The 22,500-nt window shown below is 39.3% G+C and overlaps 1 protein-coding gene across 6 annotated transcripts in view; it reads left to right on the forward strand.

Moving 5' to 3' along the window:
• Positions 1–22,500, forward strand: part of LOC131437439 (coiled-coil domain-containing protein AGAP005037) — a 993,236-nt gene that overhangs the window by 609,480 nt on the left and 361,256 nt on the right. For all 6 annotated transcript variants that reach the window (XM_058606791.1, XM_058606794.1, XM_058606793.1 and 3 more), the window contains 2 exons: positions 6,958–7,088; positions 7,144–7,227. In XM_058606791.1, the coding sequence (XP_058462774.1) occupies positions 6,958–7,088; positions 7,144–7,227 (215 nt within the window). The remainder of the gene's footprint in view (positions 1–6,957; positions 7,089–7,143; positions 7,228–22,500) is intronic.

Raw genomic sequence — 22,500 nt, forward strand, 5'->3', positions numbered from 1 at the left:
ATGATCATGATCATGTCAAGTGGGGATCAGTAAAGATCTAAATTCTAAAAATATACTTCTGATTCGATCGGAAATGATTGATGTAGAAAAACGTTTTTAATCAGCAAAAGTGCCCGGAGCAAAAGTGCCCCGAGTAAATTAGCGAAATATTAAATTTACCTAAAATGAGTATTGAAAGATGATGCCTTCAAACGGTTAAACTAAACTTATGCACTGATAATTTTAGTCAATTTATATGAGCTTGGGTGCATCAACCGCTGGGAATTAGAATTTTGCGACGACAATTCAAACGCGCCATTCAATTGCAGCGCGTTCTGTGTGTTTGAAACCCTTCGCTCCTGTTACTTTTATAAATTAAATTCTTGTCAAAAAGCGTTTTATTGCTAATGCATGAACATCATTATCGGTATCAAACAGCTGGAAGTAAAAAAGTCTGCTGGAAGTAAATCAATGATCGAATTTGAAGCATAAAATTTTTGCGCATACCTGAAAGATTACGAGATGATCATTCATTAACATTTTTTTTAATTTGACACCAAATCTTTTTCATCTTAAACAAGGTTAACTTTATCACAACACCGCTGTTAAATAAACACTTGTTATGGAATCATAAATTTCTCAAATCGAATGAACACAATTTCACCAAATGCTTTAACCATCGATGTTGTTTTTATTGACATTTTGAAGCGACGCAAACAGATTTCAACTAAAAAAGTTGTTGATTTTGCATTGCAATTATTGTTTTGCTTTCAACTGTCTCCGGCATTTGACAGCATTCAAAACAACATATTTTTCAACTACTTGAATATATGCAAATCAAAAACCATATTGGCTGAATCAAAAAGAAATTAGTTAAATCAACTATCGCAAAAATCAAAAACTGCGATATCGCAATTTTATGATCGAAGGGTTCTCCGTGTGATAAAGTCGCTTTTTATAAAGCGAGACATGTCACTATATTCATTCAATATTTTTACTTGCAAGTGGTTCCACGTTTCTTCGAAGATTATCCATTTTTTCACTCGAGAATTTCATCAGAAAATAATCGCGCAATGCGAAGCGAAAATGTAACGCAGCAATAAATGACAGCTGTCGTGCTGAATCTCGGCAACAGCTAGCGCATATTCCGAAATCTCGGCAAACGTCTCTGCTGATGTCGGCATATCTGTTGTTTACTGATAAATTCAGCAAGCAATTATGCCAAATTTCGGCAAAGTGAAGCATTTTACCGAAATATCAGTGAATGCATTTAACGAAGTTCAGAAACATGCGTATTGATTACTGAGCAATCAGCAAATTTAGGTGTTGCTGATCAGTTTCGGCATTTTATTATGCCGAGCTCAAGAAAAGGTTTTAAGTGTGTAGAACCATTAGATATAATGTCACATAATATTATAAACAAATTCCGACAAAATCGATGCAATCTTCAACTGAATCGATGCCCTCTCTGTATTAGTTAGTAAGTTAGTATATAAGTTCCTTTTCCCCATTACACAATACAAGTAGGTTTAGAAAAGCTCTTCATGGACATTAAAAATATCAACGACACTGTAATATTACAGAACGAAATCAATTTATTCCACATTTGGTGCAGCAAAAGTCTACTTCAATTCAATGTAAAAAACCTGTTTTAATCCACCTAGTGGTGTAATGATGCCTTTCTCATATCAACTATACTAACATATATAATACTGTGGTGTTCTTCAAAATAATTTTCTTCGATTCTCAAAAGAATAACCGAAATCGTTTTGTTTGACCGTCTACTGATGAAAACTATCAATTGTTGAAGATTTTAGGTCGATTTAAAAAACTTTTAACGGTTTTTCGCTCTTTTCAATGATAGTATAAAATTTTTAACACACTTTACCCTATATTTCCGGATCCGGATGAAATTCAGGAATTTCGTGTGGGATTACAGAACCTTTCATTTAAACATCTATGAGAAAAGTTAGAAAACATATTTTAATTTTTTTTTGTTGGGTAACCATTACTCCGGAACCGGAAGTCGGATACAAATAATATTCAGCAATTTTGTATGTGACCAAAAGACCTTTTATTTGAATCTAAGTTTGTGAGAATCGGTTCAGCCATCTCTGAGAAAAGTTAGAACACATATTTTCATTGTTTTGCACATTTTACCCCATAATTCCGGAACCGATAGTCGGATCCAATAATATTCAGGAATTTTGTATGGGACCACAAGATCTTTCATTTTAATCTAAATATGTTAAAAACGGTTCAGCCATCTCCGAAAAAAGTTAGTGTAAAAAAGCGTTACATACACACATACGCACATACACACACACACATTTTGCGTACTCGATGAACTGAGTCGAATGGTGTATGACAATCGACCCTCCGGTCCTCGGTTTTCACAGTGATTGCATAACCTTTCTATATGAGAAAGGCAAAAATGTAACTAAATAACTTTCAGTAGAAAAAATGAACTATATCCATAAACATACATCTAGGAAATCAACTTGTAGAGAAATGTAAAATTGTAAGAGATTTAGGAGTAATCTTAGACTTCAAGCTCACTTTTGTGGAACACTACAATACCATAATCAATGAAGGAAATAACATGCTGGGTGTCGAGCGTAGAGTTTGCGTCAGTTGCACTGGCATTAATAAATTTATTTATCAACCAAAAAACAACGTGCTTAAAGGAGCACTATGATCGAGAAGCGATTTGAACCGATAAGGCGTTTCCAGCGCAGTCGTGAGAGCTATTAATTTTTCCATCAATACTCGCATCCCATGTACATCAATAAGCACTAATTCAAATAGCAAAGGAAGCTTAAGTTGGGTCGAGACGCCAGGTAATCTGGTGCCGATGGCAATAGTAAAATTAATTAGCAAAGACCATGACGAAATGCGAAGGGACAAACATAAACAATTGCCCGAAAAGGAACATTAATGAATATCGTTCAAATCAGCTCTCGGAAGGTTGTGGTAATAAAACAATTGAATACGTAATTCCCGAAAGGACTGTAATAAAAGAATGAAAGGGTAGTCTGGCGACGGTCATGTTTTTGAGTCTAGTAGAAATGTGAATTGATTACCCGTGCCGACAAAGACCAACAAGTTCTGAAATCGTCGGTACGCGATAGGGAACAGAGAAGGATAGCGCGAAATGCAAGTGCAACATTGAATACCAAATTCTATGTAGTAGTGAGGTAGATAGGAATTTGTTTACCCGTGCAGACGAATGGTAACGTCAGCACCTAAGGAGAAAGGGAGATAACAATAAATGTTGCACTGCATGTCGTGCAACATTTTCATTATTTTACCATAAGATTCATGGATATATAGTTTAAGGAATGTAAAATAAAGACAACATTCGTCATCTAACACTCGATGTGTATAGACGAATAACCTACTACAACTAATTTCGATTTTGTTTTATTTTTTATTAGCAGTTGTCTACCTACCCAAGCTATGGGTAAAACGCGCCATAGATCCGAGAAGGATCCAAAGGATGCTAAGCGTCTGAAGCCAAGTGATGTACAGGTAAACGACCGTTTGCTGAGTAAAAACCAATATGCTGAACTGCCAGTTGATGTCAAAGAGGAACTGCAGAAGAAGGAAAAAATGCCGCCTTTCTATCTGAAGGGCTTCCCACCAACTCTACGCTCGGATTTCAACACACTGATCAGCAAAAGACTACAGGCAACAATCCGTTTATGTACTGAAGACTACAAAATAACTGTTCCGGCTTTGAACCACTACAAAGGAGTGGAATTGTACCTGAAGCAGACAAAAGCGGAATACTTCACACACGATATTGCCGCCAACAAACCTATGAAGGTTGTACTTCGAGGACTACCCGACATGATGGAAGCCGAACTAAAGCAGGCACTGTCGGAGGCTGGACTAAAGCCTATGATGGTGTTTAAAATGAAGCGACATAATACGGACAAAAAGTATCGAGATCAACTCTACTTGGTTCATCTGGAGAAGGGCTCCATCACCATGAGTCAACTGAAAACGATTTAATCGTTATTTCACATAATCACCGAATGGCAAAAGTATAAACCGGTACATCGGGATGTCACACAGTGCACGAACTGTTTAAACTACGGCCATGGAGCGAGGAATTGCCACATGAAAAGTCGGTGCGGGAAATGTGCCGAATCACACAATACCAACGATTGCCTACTAGATGACATCGCTGTAAAATGTGTGAACTGTGATGATGACCATCCATCTACTATCAAATCGTGTCCCAAACGTGCTGAGTTCACAAAAATTCGACAACAGGCGTCCCGTAAACAATCAACGCACAAGAATGTTCCACAGAAGGATGAAATTAATTTCTCACGGCTCCCACCGAAGAGGACTCTGGTGATTTATTCTCTGCTGAACAACTGATCGTCATTTTTGAAACAATGACAACAAAACTACGAAACTGCAGAACGCGGTTAGATCAAATCAACGCCTTAGGCAAATTCATCATCGAATATGCAATATAATGAGTTGGTTATAGTAAATTGGAATGCTTGCTCACTCAGGAACAAAACTGCTGAATTGTCCGACTTTCTTCAAGAGTAGAATACCGATATTGCTATTTTAACTGAAACTCATCTTAAACCTGAAATTTCTATTTTTATTTCCGGTTGTCTTCAACGAGCTCTCTTCTGACCACTTTCCAGTAATATTGACGTTGGGAATTTCACCAGAAACAGTGCCTATTCAACCTCGGAGGAACTATTATCGCACCGATTGGGTCCAATTTCAACAAATCGCCGACCAACTTATTAATATCGATTTGCCACTTGATTCCCCGATGGAAATCGATGCAGCCCTATCTTCCTTCCAGCATTCAATCACAGTCGCTCGTGATAGGACGGTTCCAGTACAACATATGCCGAGTTCCTCTCTTCAAATTGACAGTGTCACCAAGAAACTCATCCGACTTCGAAATATCTACCGGAGGCAGTATCAACGAACTGGCATCCTAGATAGGAAGACTTCTTATAACAACTTAACTAGGATAATCCAGGAAAGGATAACTGAGCTTCGCAACAGGAACATCCAGCAGAAGCTTCGAGAAATTCTCCCACATTCAAAGCACTTCTGGTCCTTAACGAAGGTGCTTAAGAAAAAACCGAAGCCTATTCCTCCTTTGATGTCACCCCAGGACGCAGCTGAAGGAATACCTTTAATCACACCAGTAGAGAAGGCAAATGCGCTAGACCAGTAGTTTGTGTGTTCTCACAATTTAGGACTTAACATTGTTAGTCCACATGAAAGAGCCGTTGCTGATAGCGTAGCTGAGGTTGACCATTCAGACAGCTTGGATCCTGAGGAAAGTAGAGTCACTGCGAATGAGCTGATGGCTATTGTGAAAAAATCCAAAAACATGAAGGCCCCCGGCTTCGACAACACATTCAACATTGAGCTGAAACATTTGAGTATTCGCTCATTTGTCTTCTTAGCTAAAATTTTTAACAGGTGCTGGGAGCTTGGTTACTTCCCTTCAAAGTTGAAGTTAGCTAAAGTTATCCCAGTTTTGAAACCAGGGAAAGATCCTTCCTTTTCCCAGAGCAATCGGCCCGTCAGCTTACTCTCTGCCCTATCCAAGCTGTTTGAAAAGTCAATACAACGGCGAATTCTTGCTTTCGCAGATGAACAGGATATATTACTGGAAGAACAGTTTGGGTTCCGGAAAGGAAGATCCACCATCCACCAACTCACAAGGGTTAACAACGTCATCCAGCAAAACAAATCAGTGTCCAAAACGACTGCCATGGCAATATTGGATATTGAAAAGGCATTCGATAATGTGTGGTACGATGGACTGGTGTTCAAACTGCATCGGTATAATTTTCCCATGTATCTTATTAAAATTATCAAAAATTATCTTGCAGATAGAGCATTCCAGGTTTCCCTGAATAATGCATTTTCTGAAAGATTTACTATTCCTGCTGGTGTACCCCACGGAAGTATCCTAGGTCCCATTCTATACAACATTTTCACATCAGACATCCCACCTCTTCCGGGTGGTGGTGTTCTGTCACAATTTGCTGATGATACTGCCATTCTTTACAAAGGTCGTGTCATTAATGCTCTGAAGAATAAACTACAGACAGGTCTGGACGCTTTAACGGAATATTTTACAAGCTGGAAAATTGTGATCAATGCTGCAAAAACTCAGGTCATCTTTTTTCCACATTCAAGATCTCCAAAACTTGTTCCATCAGACGAATGCAGAATACGATTCGGTGATGAGGTCATTCAATGGTCCGATGAAGTTATCTATCTAGGACTCACCTTTGACATACATCTGATATTCAGGTCACATGTTGACAAAATCGTTCAAAAATGCAGCATACTCATTAGGTCTCTGTATCCGCTGATTTGTAGAACATCTAAACTGTGCCTGAAGAATCAGATGGCTGTCTATAAACAAATCATCTACCCCGCAATTGAATACGCAGTCCCTGTTTGGCGGAGCAGTGCACGAACACACAAACGTAGGCTTCAGCGCATTCGCTATCTCTATTAGTTAGTAAGTTAATATATAAATTCCTTTTCCCCATTACACAATACAAGTAGGTTTACATAAAAATCAAAGAATTGCGGAAGCAAATGATGTCTTAATGGTAATATGGTAACCAAGTCATGTATATAATATAGTGGAAAAATCACCACTTGTGGCTGAACACCCAATTTAAATCTTAATAATTTAAGTTTAACTCATATTTCAATATAAATCGAAACCGGAAAAAATCAATAGCGTTATATGAAAAACTAAGCCTTTTCTTATTATTTTAAGTTTTTAAAAACTTGTTTTGTCATCTCAGAGAAAATCAAGCGCATACTTTTGCCCGTAATATGTGAAAGACATTACATTATTGTATTGGCATCATTATTCTATTAGAACAGCTTTATATGTTATACAAAAAAGGTTAAAAAACTTCTGAATAAGTACAACATGAATAATTTTATTTTCAGGTCGGAAGATTTGCATCGATTTCGGGTTGAGCATATGGAAAGGCAGCTAGCCAATCTCACAGGCCTCGTGCAGAAAGCGTTAACACAGAAACCTCAACATCAAATCAACAACAACAATCAATACCGTTCAGGTTGTCAAAAAATCCATTGCTTCTTATTATGATTTGTGAGCTTTTCCATTTCTAGATAAAACCGTTTCGTTTGAGAAATCCGTTTCATTTAGTGACGAAGTCGAAGGAACTCCAAAGCCATTCAATCCCCAACATTTTGGTAAGACGAAATTTCAAATACAGTAATATTATGTTTATTATTATATACAAAACATGAACATACAACGGAAAAGGCATGTATATTGTAGTATCCAATGTCTGGGATCGCTCATTCATAGAAATCCTTCAATCTCTCCGTTATTGGTGAGAGAATCTTTTATTTCCTTTTCTTATTTGGCTTGAAGTGCGGCTTATCTCGGTGTGCATACAAATTTATTAATCCATACCTGCTATACATTGGCACTACACCAAATTGAGGAACGGTTTATTTTCGTTCATTATTTTCCTAATGCTACATCGTCTAGACCACCTCTTCGGGCTGTCAAATGAAATTCCTGATTTTTAATTTTTTTCGAAGATGGTTTTATTTAGACTCTTTGGCTTAACGTAGCCGCAAAGCAATTTTTTTAATGCTGCATATCGTTGTCTTTTTCTTCCTTGGAGGAGAGGCGCTTACTTTGATATCCTGCGAATGAAGGAGAAGTAGTGGCTCGCTATTCACGCTCCAGTCTATTGGTTTGGTTTCACTGTTGGTGGAATCATCGTTATTGCTTACGTTTGTTCAAAGATTGGGTGTGCTGTTAGCTGTAGCTGGCGTACCTTGTTCTACAGTTGGTTTCATTGAGATAGTGTCATTGTTGCTGATGGCTGTCACAGATGTACTGGGGTTGTTTTCTTGTCCAGTTTATCACATGCCTTACAGTAGTGAACAGCTTTTGGGCAATGTTGGCATATAACCAACTGAATATCATAGTTAACAAGTGATTTACACGAAATTCTTGTTTCCTCACCGAAAATCACATAAGAAGGTATAGCCTTCTTCTAGCGCATTCGTAAAAAGCGTGCGCCATTTAGAATACCAGTGTAAAAGTTCTTCCACATTATTATTGTCTTGCTCCTTAGGAAAACCTTTAAGTTCTCGTAACTAAGGTCGAATTTTGCACTGCCTTCAGTCAACAATAATTGTATACTTTCGCAGTGGTGGCGGTAGCTTTTGTTAATTCGGTTCACTCATCTGTTTCAGTGTCATTCCAACAAATTTGCTGTCGTCTGTGTCGGCTGAATGCATGGTGGCTTCATCGGAGTTGCTTTCGTCGTTGATTTCTTCATCTGTTTCGTTTGCATTTATCTCTGTAGGGAGTCTTGATAATGCGTCGGCCACAACATTTTGTTTACCTGGGGGATAGCGAATGTTTGGTCTTTTCCTGCTTCCTTCAGTAAATGATTAAGATGGTCCTTCGCCGGGGTCGTCAGAGATATCTTCGTCTACTGGCAAGAGAGCAAACGGGTTCTCAGGGTTCGATTGTACTGTTTTTGTCGTGAATACGACTTACTTTACTATGGGGTGCCTTTTCAAAATTTACCCTCTGAGAGAGTGATAAGTTTTTGATCGTGAATATCTATTGTTGTATCTAATGAATCAACATAATTCTTGCGACATGCTATCGGAAATATGATCACAATTTTATGATAAAATTTTCAGTTTTGTGACATAGTCTCAAATAATTCAAAATTAAACTTTTCTGAAATGTTTGGTATAAACGAGTATCAAAGAGGATAATTCATAAGGCGCGTTTGCCTTTCTCGTATTTTTAAAGCTCATAGCTCAGTGATCTGTGAAAGGATTTATATAATCTAACTACCAATAGAATCGAAATTTTTCAATTTAAACGTGTATAGCAAAGGCATTGAAGTATTTCAATAGTACACTATTGAAAAACCTGTCTCATTTGATCCATGTCAACACCAGCCAATCAGAACGCGTTCTAAGCAAGAGAACAAAATTGCTGCTGTACAACAAATCGTCCGGGAAATATGTTCCGAAAAGTGGTGAATATCGCAGTGAGTTCCTCAATTTGGTCCTTGTGAATGCTAGAAACGAATCCCTACAACATATTGATAGTTTCTTTCAATGAATTATGCAAATCCGAAATGAAATAATCGACATTAAAATTCTGTATGCGGCTATTTTTATAGCCGTTAGGACCGCCCATTAGTGAAAAAGCTACAAACGAAATCACATAAAAGGAAATCTCTTAACAAAAATTCAATCAGTTTGGATTCTATCGCCACTGCGAGCAGATGTGTTTTGTGTCGTCTGCACAGCTAGTTTCGCTTTCGACAAGAGCGATTACGTCACAGCTGCCAGTCATTAGCATTGGGAAAAAACAACGGCGGAGAGCATTGCATAAAATCAGCCGTTCTAATGGCTCTAAAAGTTTTATAAAGAACTATTAGGATTTGTTGTTCGCAAATCATAGGGAAATATCCTCAGTTTACTGCAAATCAAGAACAGTTTGCTTAGATTTGTGCAATTTTCGCTGTGTGAAATTCACAGTAATCGAGATCAAGTGAAGCCTTTTTTCGCGAAAAATGTTCCAGAGTTTAATGTCGTAGAGAATTACGCAATTTGACTCTTCTGAATGCTGGAAACGAATCCCTACAGCATATTGATAGTTTCTTTCAATAAATTATGCAAATCCGAAATGATATATTCGACATTAAAATTCTGTATGCGGCTACTTTTATAGCCGTTAGGACCGCCCATTAGTGAAAAGGCTACAAACGAAAACAGGTAGAAACAAGCCTCTCAACAAAACTTGAATTAGTTTGGATTGAATCGCCATTGCGAGCAGATGTGTTTTGTGTCGTCTGCACGCTTTCGACAAGAGCGATTACGTCACAGCTGCCAGTCATTAGCATTGGGAAAAACAACGGTGGAGAGCATTGCACAAAATCAGCCGTTCTAATGGCTCCGTTAGGACCGCCCATTAGTGAAATAGCTACAAACGAAATCAGGTAGAAACAAGTCTCTCAACAAAAAGTGAAGCCTTCTTTGTTTTTGCGAAAAATGTGCAAAGGGGAATTCTTGCATAATTCATACAATTGATCAACTAATTGATATTCGGAAGTGTTAAGGAACATGTCAGTTGTTTTCGTATTCACGACATCCAGTTATGTCTCTGACGCTCTTTCACGGATCGTTTGAGCTTTTCTTCCCGCTGTATGTATATTGGACACACCGAGAGATCATGAAGACTTTCGCTACAGTAAATGCACTTATTGGCGGTCTTGCTACAGGAATTGTCTTCATGATCTTCCCCACATTTACCGCATCGCGGTTTATTGCAGCAGAAGTTTGCCGTGTGCCCAAACTTTTTGCAATTCGAGCAGTGCATTAGTCGTGGTATGTACATCCGAACAGGTAGACGAACCCCTCCCACTACCAAATAACTTGGAAGTGCAGTTCCGGTAAAGGTCACGCGAAATGAGTCTGATGGGTAAAATTTACCGTCTATCGACTTGGAGCGCAATTGCTTTCACTCCAATATTTTCACTGGCTGAAGGCCGGGGTTTTTGAAGCGGCCTTCCCCATCCTTCAACAGATCTTCGATTGTCAGACTCTCGTCCCGTACCACACCGTCGATCTCCACCACATGTGACGGGATGTACACGCGGTACTCCCTCGTGAAAAGCTCGTCGGCAGCAATCTCATTTGCTTGCTTCACGTCGGACACAACAACGCGCAATTTATTTGGCGACACTTTGTCCATATGCTTTACTGCCGAGTAGTGTTTCGTCAGGTCCCGAGCAATATTCATTACTCTAAGAGGTTTCGATATAGGCCGGAAGTACACAACCCACGGGCCCCCCGAACCATCGTCCTGGTAAGCCTTACGACGAAGGGGAGGTTTCTCAGGCGAGGGAGCGAGGTTGTCCGATAAATATCGTATTCAGAGTCGGACATTAGATGCTCTTCGCCTTTGCGATCTATATGTTCCTCCTCCGGGGCGCTGGTGACGTCACTAGCGGACATTTTTTTATAATGTGCGGGAGTAGAATCTCCCGCACTTTTAACAATAAAGATAGACAGAAGTGAAAAAGATAGAAAATCAGAAAAAAAAGTTTAAAAAAGTACTTAGCTAGTATGACACGATGAGCTGTTAGGTGATATATTCCTCCTGATTCCTCAGCGTGACCTTGATCTGTTTTGACCGGCAGGCTCGTAGGCGGCAAACAATAAAAATGTGTTATTGTCCGACACTGCTTGGTTGAACAATAGAGTCCACTGCTGTTTCCAACGCGGAATCAATACACAAAGCTTGCTGAGTAAAAGCCACTATTCTCGTTGTTACAATACAATGCTTATACTACAGCCCTTGCTGAGATAAGCACCTTCACCGATGTCGACTATAATAACGCGCGTGTGCACAAATCGAACACTCGGGTACGAATGTAGAGAGGATATGTTTAGAAATGATTTTTAGTTTGGCAAATTTGACGGCTTCGGCTATGTCTTCTAGATGAGTTTTAAGTTGATCAAGATTGAAATTGATTCTAAAGGTTGGATGAAGTATGAAGTTTTTCTTAACTTCATTTTCATAACGTGCTACGATAATATTTCTTTTTGGTTGATTTTGTTGGATGTCTAATTCGAGAATTATTTTATTGATCATATTCTGTAGTTGTATGTTGATTTGCCATTGCTCATTATTTTCGTTAATCAGTATTTTGTTACTAACTTGAAGGTTTTGGATGGTCTGTGATATTTCGATAAGGTCGTTGTTGTCTAGATTACCCGTTATTCCCTTTATACCTGTGCCCACAAAATTTAGTAGTCCACGTTTGGTTCTAATTTTTGGATAAAGGCTTTCATCAAATTTGTACTAGAATGATAAATTTTGAGTGTAAGGTAATCGTCATTATGCTGAAATTCCCAAAGTTTTCGAGTCCTTTGATGTTGGTGAGAAGTTTCCTGAAAATGAGTTCGTACCTTTCGAGGTCAATTATGTGAAAGAGTTGATATTCTCCCAGTTTCAAGAAGCTTCTTCCGTCTTGTAAGGTGAGGAGTCCGGGATTTTTGTCCAGGTTGGTAATGCGGATAGATTGGGAACTTGTGGATGGTGAGGCGTGAATATAGTACAGGGTGAGGATAAGGATTGCTTTGTTTGGATTCATCTGAAATTAAAAGAACGGGTATATTATTTGTTAGATTCCTTGTGATGGCCGTGTAGTTTACGCTTCTCCTGTGGGAAGAGAAATTTACAGTTAATATATGCGTTTCATATTTTCTTTGTGTAATCTACGATTCGAGTCATCGACGAAAGTTTTAATTCTATCTTCATTGACTCGTACCTTAGAGTACTTTTCATCGGTTTTATTTCTAACTCCTTGTTTTCTTACATTAACCTGCTGATTGTTTTCGAGAGATGGTTGTTCCTCTCGCCGGTTATTTTGTTGGTTGCAGTCTTTCTGTTGGGTCTTCTGAAGTTGAAGGATAACCTCGTCATACAGTTTACTTCATTTGGCTATTATTTCTTCCATGTTCAGTGGTCTTTCCTCGTTATCTCGGATTGCATAAAAGATTTCCCGGGGTTTTATTTTTTGTGGCCGAATGTATAGTTTCGTTATACAGAGTGCATGAAATTCTGTAGATTTCTTTTGGTGACAGATCTTTATGTCTTCTTTTAACACATCTGAAATTTTCCGAGAGAATAGAGTGGAATCGTTCGACGATTCCATTTGTTTTGCTGTGGTTTACTGGTGTGAAGTGTACTTGAATATCGAGGTCGTTTAGTAGGCCTCGAATTTCTGCTGATTTAATGGCCGGTTCATTGTCACTAATTATGAGATTTGGTTTGCCGTAAAGGCTAAAAATTTTGAGGATAGCTTTCCTGATGTCCTGTATGCTTCGAGATTTTATAGGAATTATAATCCCGAATCTAGAGAATTTATCTACTGCTGTCAAAAATATGTCCAGTTGAGATATGAAGATGTCCGTATGAATGATTTCAAATGGTCTTTTTGGAACAGGTGTTTGATGAATAGTTGTTTTGTATGGGTGTCGGTCGTATTTATTCTTGTTGCAAATTTTGCATACTTTGATATATTTGCGGATCTTCTGTTCCATTTTTGGGAATAGAAGTTCCGTGATAGTATAATATTGTTCTCCCATATTCCTCTGTGTGCTGAATTGTAATTACCCGGAGGGTTTTATTTTGGCTAAAGTAGTTCTTATAGACAATTTGGATCGTAGGTATGATTCGTTCTGGACAGAGGATGCAATTTAGCTTCCGAATATCCATATATTCTTTAAAAATTCTCAAAATGGTAGGTACCCCGAAGTTGATCTTAGTTATGGTTCTTCTGAAAACTCGGGGATACACCTCTTCTAGTATATCGCATTCAAGTACACCAATTTTCAGCACAATTTGGTTGGAAAAACAGTTGATCTGTTTCAGTGTCATTCCAACAAATTTGCTGTCGTCTGTGTCGGCTGAATGCATGGTGGCTTCATCGGAGTTGCTTTCGTCGTTGATTTCTTCATCTGTTTCGTTTGCATTTATCTCTGTGAGAGTCTTGATAATGCATCGGCCACAACATTTTGTTTACCTGGGCGATAGCGAATGTCATAGTCATATTCTTCTAGTTGAAGCCTCCATCGAGTTTGCTACTTGGGTGTTTTAGATTAAGTCCGTAGGTTAAAGGTTGGTGATCTGTATAAACTACAAACCTTTTGCCAAATTAATATGGGCGGAAATACTTGCAGGCCTAAACGATGGCTAGCAGTTCTTTCTCAATTGCAGACAGGTTTTCCTCAGACTTGGTCAGAGTCCTTGATGCGTATGCAACTGGCCTATCGCTGCCAATTTGTCCTTGTGAGAGGACAGCACCTATTGCATCGTTCGATGCGTCTGTGGGGAGTATAAACTGTTTGTCAAACTCTGGGTATTGTAGAATTGTGCTGCTTGTTAGAATTTGTTTGCAATATTCAAATGCTTCTAAGAATTCTTTGAAGTAAGTTACTATCTCGCCTTTCCTGAGTGATTTTGTTAGGGGTTTTGCAATCTTCGCAAAATCACGTATAAATTTCCGGTAGTAGCCTAATAAACCAAGGAATCCTCTTAGTTCTTTTTCGTTATTGGGAATTGGCTAGTTCTGAATAGCTTCGATTTTGCTTGGGTTAGGTTTTACTCCATCTGGTGTGACGACGTGTCCTAAGAACGCTGCTTCTTTTTGTAAAAATTCGCTCTTATCGAGTTGGATTTTTTAAGGCTTTCAAATATTTTAGTTAAATTTTCGATGTGTTTCTGTGAGCTTGTAGAGAACACGATGGGAATTGGGGAATTGGGAATTGGCTAGTTCTGAATAGCTTCGATTTTGCTTGGGTTAGGTTTTACTCCATCTGGTGTGACGACGTGCCCTAAGAACGCTGCTTCTTTTTGTAAAAATTCGCTCTTATCGAGTTGGATTTTCATGTTGAATTTCTTAAGGCTTTCAAATATTTTAGTTGAGTTTTCGATGTGTTTCTGTGAGCTTGTAGAGAACACGATGATGTCGGCCATATAGACGAGACTTCTAATGCCTATGTGTTCTCTTAAAATATTATCCATCATACGTTGAAAGGTTGATGGTGCGTTTCTGAGCCCGAATGGCATTCTAAGGAATACGTAGTGCCCATGTTCTACGCTAAATGCTGTTTTAGGAATATCTTCAGGGTGAACTTCGATCTGGTGGAAGCCCGATGCGAGATCTAATGTAGTGAAATATGAGCATCGACCTAGCTTGTCGAGTATATCGCTAATATTTGGAATAGGGTAGCTATCCGCGATAGTTTTGTCATTGAGCTTTCTATAGCCAATGACTATAAGTAATCTCCATTTTTGTTGGCCGGATGCATCTAATTTTTTTGGTACCACCCATACTGGTGAGGACCATCGACTATCTGAGGGTCTTATAATGCCGTGGGACAACATTATTTCGATTTGAGTTTGAACTTCTTTTTGGTGCCAAAGGGGGTCCCGGTATGATTTTGAATGGACAGGGAGATCGTCCTTCGTTTTGATACGATGTTTAATTGCGTTCGTGAAGCTAAGGTTTTGGTTCTCCAGGTGGAATATATCTTTAAATTTTCTGATGAGATCGGTTATTTTTTCTTTTTCTTCTACATTGAGATGGTTTAGTCTTAATTGGTCATAGAGTTTTGGGTTAAATGGGGTCTCGTTTTTCTTAGGTGTGTCAATTTTAGTGGTTTAAAAATTGTTAATGTCGGTAAATATCACGCGGTTCGGGCTGATTCTCGTTTCGACGTTGCTTTGGTTTTGCAGTGTACAATCCGGGTAATACAACAACTTCGTTGGTCAAAGGGAGTGAGTGTTCAACATAAAACTCTCCGTCTTCTACTGGTGTAGGAACTTTCGTTATAAGTTGTTCGTTAGCGATAAGCATTAATGAGTAAGAATCAGGGTATTTTCGACGCATTTTAAGTTTACCATATGGGAATTGTAGTTCGTTGGATTCGGTGATGATATTGATCTTGAGTTGTTGCAAGGACTCGTAGCCTATTAAGCCATCGAAAAATGTGTGAAATTCAAATACATAAAATGTAAGTTTTTTTTGTGTCGGGAATTTGTTGGAAAGGATTAAATTTGACATAACGGTTGACGGTATGAACTCCGTTGATGTTTCTAACCCTCGTAGGAGATGCACAACCACAAGTTTCTATATTCACGTGTCTCGGGCTAATGTAGTTTTTATTAGCCCCGGTGTCGATTAAAAACTTCAATGGACCTTTGGATGTTTCGATTGCGATGAAGGGAAGGAAGTTATTTAAGTTTTTTGAGAGAAATCTTGAATAATCTGAAAATTCAATTCTTCTATTGGTTCTGTGCTTTGGTTTGATGGTTCGTGGTCGATTTGGTCTTCGTAAAAGGGGTTCAGGTTCAGGTTGATATTGATCGTTTATAGGATAAGGTTCAGTAGCAGCAGGATGCCAATATTATTGTTCATACTGATCTTGCATGGATTCTACGTCAGGTGTTTGTTCTTCGTGAAAATTGGGACGGTAGTTACCTCTATTCATATAGTTAATGTTCTTACTTCTTATGGAAGGGTCGACTTCCATAGGCACGGGAGCTTGTTGTTGGGGTTGGCGAAATTGGAAAGGTGGGTTTGGCGGAAATTGGTTAGTACGTGGTTGAAAGTGGTTCGGTCGGGTCTAAAAATGATTTTGTGGGGAGCTGTAAGGGTTCAGTTGGAATGGTTTGGAGTAGTGTGGGTGATGCTGTTGAGAAGTTTGCGGGAATTGGGAATGAGGAAATGTTGGTTTTGGCAGAATGTCGGGTAGTTCTGAGAGAAGCCGAAACTATGAGGTTTTGGAAGGGATCTTATCGGTATTCTCGGTGGTTGGAGCGTTCTTGGAGGAAGTGTTGGAAGGGGTATTGGTGCTTTATAGAGGGTTCGCCCGTGGTTATAATTATTTTCCTCGAGGCATAGTCTTAATGCTTCTTTGAGCGTGATTGGGGTTTGTGCTCTGATTATTACGCCTAAGGGGTCCTTGAATCCTCCGAGAAAGACTTTCAGCTCCATTTCTTGACAGAGTTTTGTTTTCGCGGATTTCACCTGTTCATTATTGTTATTTAAATTTAAAAGGTTTATAAGCAGAGATATTATATGGGAAATGTTTCCGTAGAATTCCTCTACAGTACAGGGTCCGGCACTCGAAGTGTAACCAACTTCAGACCTTCGAGCCTGGCGTCAGGGTAAATGCGACATATTATCGGGAAAGTATTCTGGAGGTTGCTTTGAAGCCATGGGCAGACAAACATTTCGGTGGCAGACCATGGACGTTTCAACAGAACTCGGCACCGTCTCACAAAGCTCGAGTGAACCAAGAATGGCTGAAAAACAACGTTCCGAACTTCATCACGTCCACACAATGGCTCTCGAATCACCAGATGCGTATTATTTTTACACATTTTGTATTTTGAATTAAGTAAAAGTAATTTTCCAACCTGAATTTATGGCCTTTTTAATTGGTTACACTTCGAGTGCCGGACCCTGTAGAGGTTTGTTCTAACCGGAATAAATCTCTACTAAGGCAAACTTCATCTCGCCGATCACTGTAATGCGTGATTAGGTTTGTTTTAATTTCGGTCCAGTCGAGGCTGGTACCGTAAAGTTCAAGTAAGTTGTCGCCGTGTATTTTAGAACGTATGGCTTGCATCCATACGTGGTAAACCGGTGTTCCTATAGCGTTGTCGAGCAGTGGTAAAAGACTCTTGATACTTTTTAAAAAACTGTGTAACTTGATGGGGTTACCATCGAAGGGCGGTAAATCTTTGTGGTGTTTGAAGGTTTTTTAAAATCCCTTCTATGTTAGGTGATGGCGTATTTGCCAACCTGATATGTGCTCTGGCCTCATTGGCCGCTGTTTGAGCTGCCTGTACCGCTTCGGCAGCTCCAATGGCTTCAATCTGTAGTTGACTTATCTGGTCGTCTTTCTCGGCCAGTAAGGATTGAAAATGTTCCATTATTTAAAAATTTAACTAGATAATCACTATTTTTTGTCGTTTTATTTTCCCACCGATTAACTGATTTGTGTTATGTTAGCTTTTTCTTATCTTATGTGATATTAAGACCTCCACTTACCAGGGTAGGGCCTCGGGTCTCTGAATTAGTAAGGTTTATTTGGTAAATTGGATGGATAAGTCCTTTTTTATATCCAGTAGGTACTTATCTTCCGTTTCTTGATTAAGTTCGAGTTTGCTTACCTGGAATTATCAAGTCCACGATAAACCGTCGTGGATGGTGTAACTCACTGTAAAACACTTGTTTCTTTTTTCTCTAAAAAGCACTTAACACATCCGGAACGACTGCGCCAGTTAAACTTGATTGGTTGTTTTCGAACTTTTTAAAAAAAACTACAAGGATCAGCCCCATGGGGTTGTTCGAGCCACTGATGTGGAACAAGCCAACCAATATTTCTAATGATCGACATTTTCAATTAATCGTCACACTTTTGAATCCGCAAATGCACGAGAGTCTGCTTAGTCTTTATTATGAACCAACACCGAACACGCGAACCCTAAATATAGACTATATTTGTCATGATTTGTATTTGTTTTTTAGACGACGAAATTACATCAATAGCCCAAATGTATGTAATTATATGTTTGTACATGCTTGCGATACAGATATCGATATTTAAGGTATTGTATGCAAGTAGTAATTTTTATAGTGTTTCTCTACCATCCATTACTACCATTCTGCGATTTCGGTTGAAGCGATAAACTTTTTCTCATTATCAATCGAGTTCATCTTAAATAAATAAGAAATTAATCTTATGCACTCAAGATTTACCCTGAGGTAGTTTTAAATTTCTCAGGCGAAACGACATAACATGGGATTTCATCCAATCTTTCATGACACAAGATCAGGGCATAGCATTTAAAGCTTCAAATCGTTTTATGGCACTTTTTGTTTTGCTGTCTAGCAACAACCTACCTCTAGCAAGCTACGTGCAGGACTGAAACGTTAGCTATAATTTTCCTTATATTTAGAGCTTCGTGTGCTTTTAACAGCTTCGATTTTGCATCGATTGACCAATCAGAGCGCTGCTTTCCCTTTGATATATCGCTTACTCCTTCAAAATCGTCGACTATGGCAGGGAAATCCGGTATGCCGGAGATTTTTTGCATGCAAAATAGGACACTGCTAGCTATTAATCAACATTTCAATGATATACTATTAAAAATACATGGTTATGAACATTCAAATCAATACGTAGAAATATATTCAATCAAATTGTGACATGATATTAATAATTGATACAAAATTGACTGAGCTGTAATTGTTCAAAACCTGACCACATTTCTACATGCTTTTTTCTTGAGTTTCTAGTTTGCACCCCTATATAGAAAACAAAAATGTGTTCCACATTAAAAGACAAACTCGTGGTACTTCGACAAGGCCTCAGAACTTAAAGACTGTCGTTCGTTTTATTTCGCATAATTGAACCTAACTTCTAGAATCTAACTGCTGACCAAGCTCGTGACCGGGTGTCGTTGATGGTGTAGTCGTCCGGTGTTGCTGATCGGGTTATTATCGACTGCGTTCAAAACCACTTGCAAGGCAGATTCCGAATTGTACATACATTTAGGTTGCGTTGAATTCCGTTCGGTTAACTTGCAGGCAAGTTCAATGGATTCGTCCAACGTAGGCTTCTTAGGGCATACCAAACAAATTTGCGTTGTACACTTTCGATTTCGTTAATCCAGTTCTGATGATATGGTGCCCAAATCCCAACTGAAGACTCCAAATGCGAGCGAACAAGTGCACAGTATAATGATCGAAGACAGAGTGGATCATCAAATCCTCTAGCAAATTTAAACATAAAACCTAATTATCTGTTGGTTTTTCTAGTATCATAAACAGCTGGTTTCAAAAAGAGAGTTTTGAATCAAGTTTGTGAAAATTGGTTCAGTTATCTTTGAGAAACGTGTGTGACTTTTTTTTCCTTTTTTTGGTGCATATCCCCCTGTAATTCCGGAACGGGAAGTCGAATCCAAATTAAACTCAGGAACTTTGTATGGGACCACAAGTCCCATTTGAATCTAAGTTTGTGAAAATCGGCTAGACCATCTCCAAGAAAATTAAATGACAATATAGACTGTCCCAGAAAGTATCGAAAAAAGGTCCTGCTAACGCTCAGTTGGATAAACGTATACTGAAGGCGTTCGAGCAAAAGAAGGAGGTTTCAGTTCGGAATGTGGCCAAAAGAGTGGGCACTTCGAAGTCAAATGTTCTTCGTGCTAAAGAACGTTTGAATCTTCGAACCTATAAGGAGCAGAAACAACCAAAACGTAGTTCGAAACAAGAAGCATCGATCAGGCCGAGGGTTCGAAAGCTGTACAATACGATTCTTGCTGGAAATTTGAACTGCATAATCATGGACGACGCAACCTACGTGAAACTCGATTACAAATCCTTACCGGGACCACAATATTATACGGTGCGAGAAGGACAAGTGTTAAACCAGTCCGAGACATCGATTGAAGTCGAAAAATTTTGTAAGAAAGCTATGGTCTGGCAAGCAATCTGTAGCTGCGGTAAGATTTCGAAACCCTTCGTCACCACTGCTTCAATGAACAGCGAAATATACATCAAGGAATGTTTACAAAAACGACTTCTACCCATGATTCGAAGCTACAAGGATCCTGTTGTCTTCTGGCCAGATCTTGCTTCTTGCCACTACTCGAAATCAACGGTAGATACTAGCAACTTGCACAATTCAACAATTGACTGCCTCCCTGCTTCCAGCTCAAACCTACATAGAAACGTTTTACAAATTCAAGTTTATTACCACAACGCTGGCGGTATGAATTCATGCTTGGAGAACTATCGACTAGCCTGTTCGGACGAGTGTTTTGATATCATCGCATTAACAGAAACTTGGCTGACCGAAAATACGCTGTCCATACAAGCATTCGATAGCAACTACGAAGTATTTCGAACCGATCGCAGCTCCCGCAATAGTAACAAAATCATCGGTGGTGGCGTTCTTGTTGCTATTCGTCGTCGTTTGTAAGCACAACTTTTGCAAAACGCTTCTGAAAACAACGTTGAGCAGGTATGTGTGAAGATCAGTTTGAGTGATAGCTCATCATTATTTCTCTGTGTGGTTTATTTTCCACCGGACCGGATACGTGACCTGTCACTGATCGATACGCATATACAATCGATAGACGAAATTACTTCCGTTCATATGCGACCTACTGATGAGATCTTTATTATCGGTGATTTCAATTTTCCCGGACTGAAATGGCTGCCCGCTTCCGACGGTTTCCTGTATGTAGATGCGTTGCATTCTTCCTTCCACACTGGTATCACGAACTTGCTTGACCGATACAGTCTCAACCTGTTACGTCAAGTGAATCACGTTCAAAATGAGAATGGCAGAATACTCGACCTCTGCTTCTCGAGCCAATCCGATTGTGCACCCAGAATTATCGCAGCACCCTTTCCTCTGGTGAAATCCGTTAGACACCACCCTCCGCTTCACATTGTACTCGAATCAGATGGATCGTCGCACGATGGATATAATTCTCGCACCGTCAGCTACAATTCAAAAAAGCCGACTACAATAGTATCATTGTTTTTCTTTCTAACTTGACCTGGAGTGAAATTCTGGGCAACGACGATGTTAATCTTGCGACTCAAACCTTTTCTAACGTTATGACGTATGCAATCGATCAATACGTTCCAAAGCGAATTATCCAGCCCTCCAAACAGGCTCCGTGGCAAACCGCAGAGCTAATACGTTTGAAAAGTTCAAAAAGGACCGCATTGAAGAAATACTCGAAGAATGGCGGCTTAGTGTTTCGACAAAATTACATGCAAATAAATGAAGTATACAAAAAGACAGCCAAGCGTTGCTACTCGAACTATTTGCGCAATGTGCAAAGGAGGCTAAAGCCCGATCCAAAATCATTTTGGAAATATGTAAACGAGCTAAGAAAGGAATCGGACCTACCCTCGACCATGTTTTACGAACAACAAACTGGTTCCTGCACGTAAGAGATAAGCGATATGTTTAGGAAAAAAATTTCCAGTGTTTTTTCTAGAGATACCTTGAGCCCGTACCAAATCTCTCAGGCGGCTCTTAATGTTCCCATATCGAGCCAGTCTTTGAATTTAATCAATATCGACATCGACGCTGTACTAACGGTAATCGTAAAACTTAAACCTTCACACTCGCCTGGACCCGACGGTATTCCGGCAGTTGTCTTGAAAAGATGTTCAAGTGCAATAGTAACTCCCTTATGCTAACTGTTTCAACTATCACTCACGACCGGAGTCTTTCCCGTTATGTGGAAATCTTCCTACATGTTTCCAGTTCACAAAAAAGGAGACAAAAAGAACATTGATAATTATCGTGGAATTACTGCCCTAAGCGCCATACCTAAATTGTTCGAATTAGTAGTTCTTAAGCCAATTTTCGACCACTGTAAACAATACATCGCGGAAACTCAACACGGATTCATGCCGAAACGCTCCACTGATACTAATCTCTTATCTTTTAACGTACATAATGGATGCTATGTCTAATGGCTTCCAAACGGATGCTATTTACACGAATCTCTCCGCAGCTTTTGATAAAATCAATCACGCAACCACGATCGCCAAACTGCATAGGCTGGGTTTTGGTTCCAGTATTCTTCGATGGATGCAATCGTATCTCTGCAATCGACGGCTGGCGGTTGAAATCAATGACAGTCTATCGCAGGAGTTCTTTGCCTTTTCCGGAATACCTCAAGGAAGCCATCTCGGTCCACTGATTTTCCTCCTTTATTTCAACGATGTAAATTACTCACTAGAAGGCCCACGACTATCCTTTGCTGATGACTTGAAGTTATACCAAATAATCAAGAGCGCAGAGGATGCTTCATACCTTCAGCGTCAACTGACGATTTTTTCAAAGTGGTGCGAGATC

The sequence above is a fragment of the Malaya genurostris genome, chromosome 3 (genome assembly GCF_030247185.1).
Source record: "Malaya genurostris strain Urasoe2022 chromosome 3, Malgen_1.1, whole genome shotgun sequence".
NCBI lineage: Eukaryota > Metazoa > Arthropoda > Insecta > Diptera > Culicidae > Malaya > Malaya genurostris.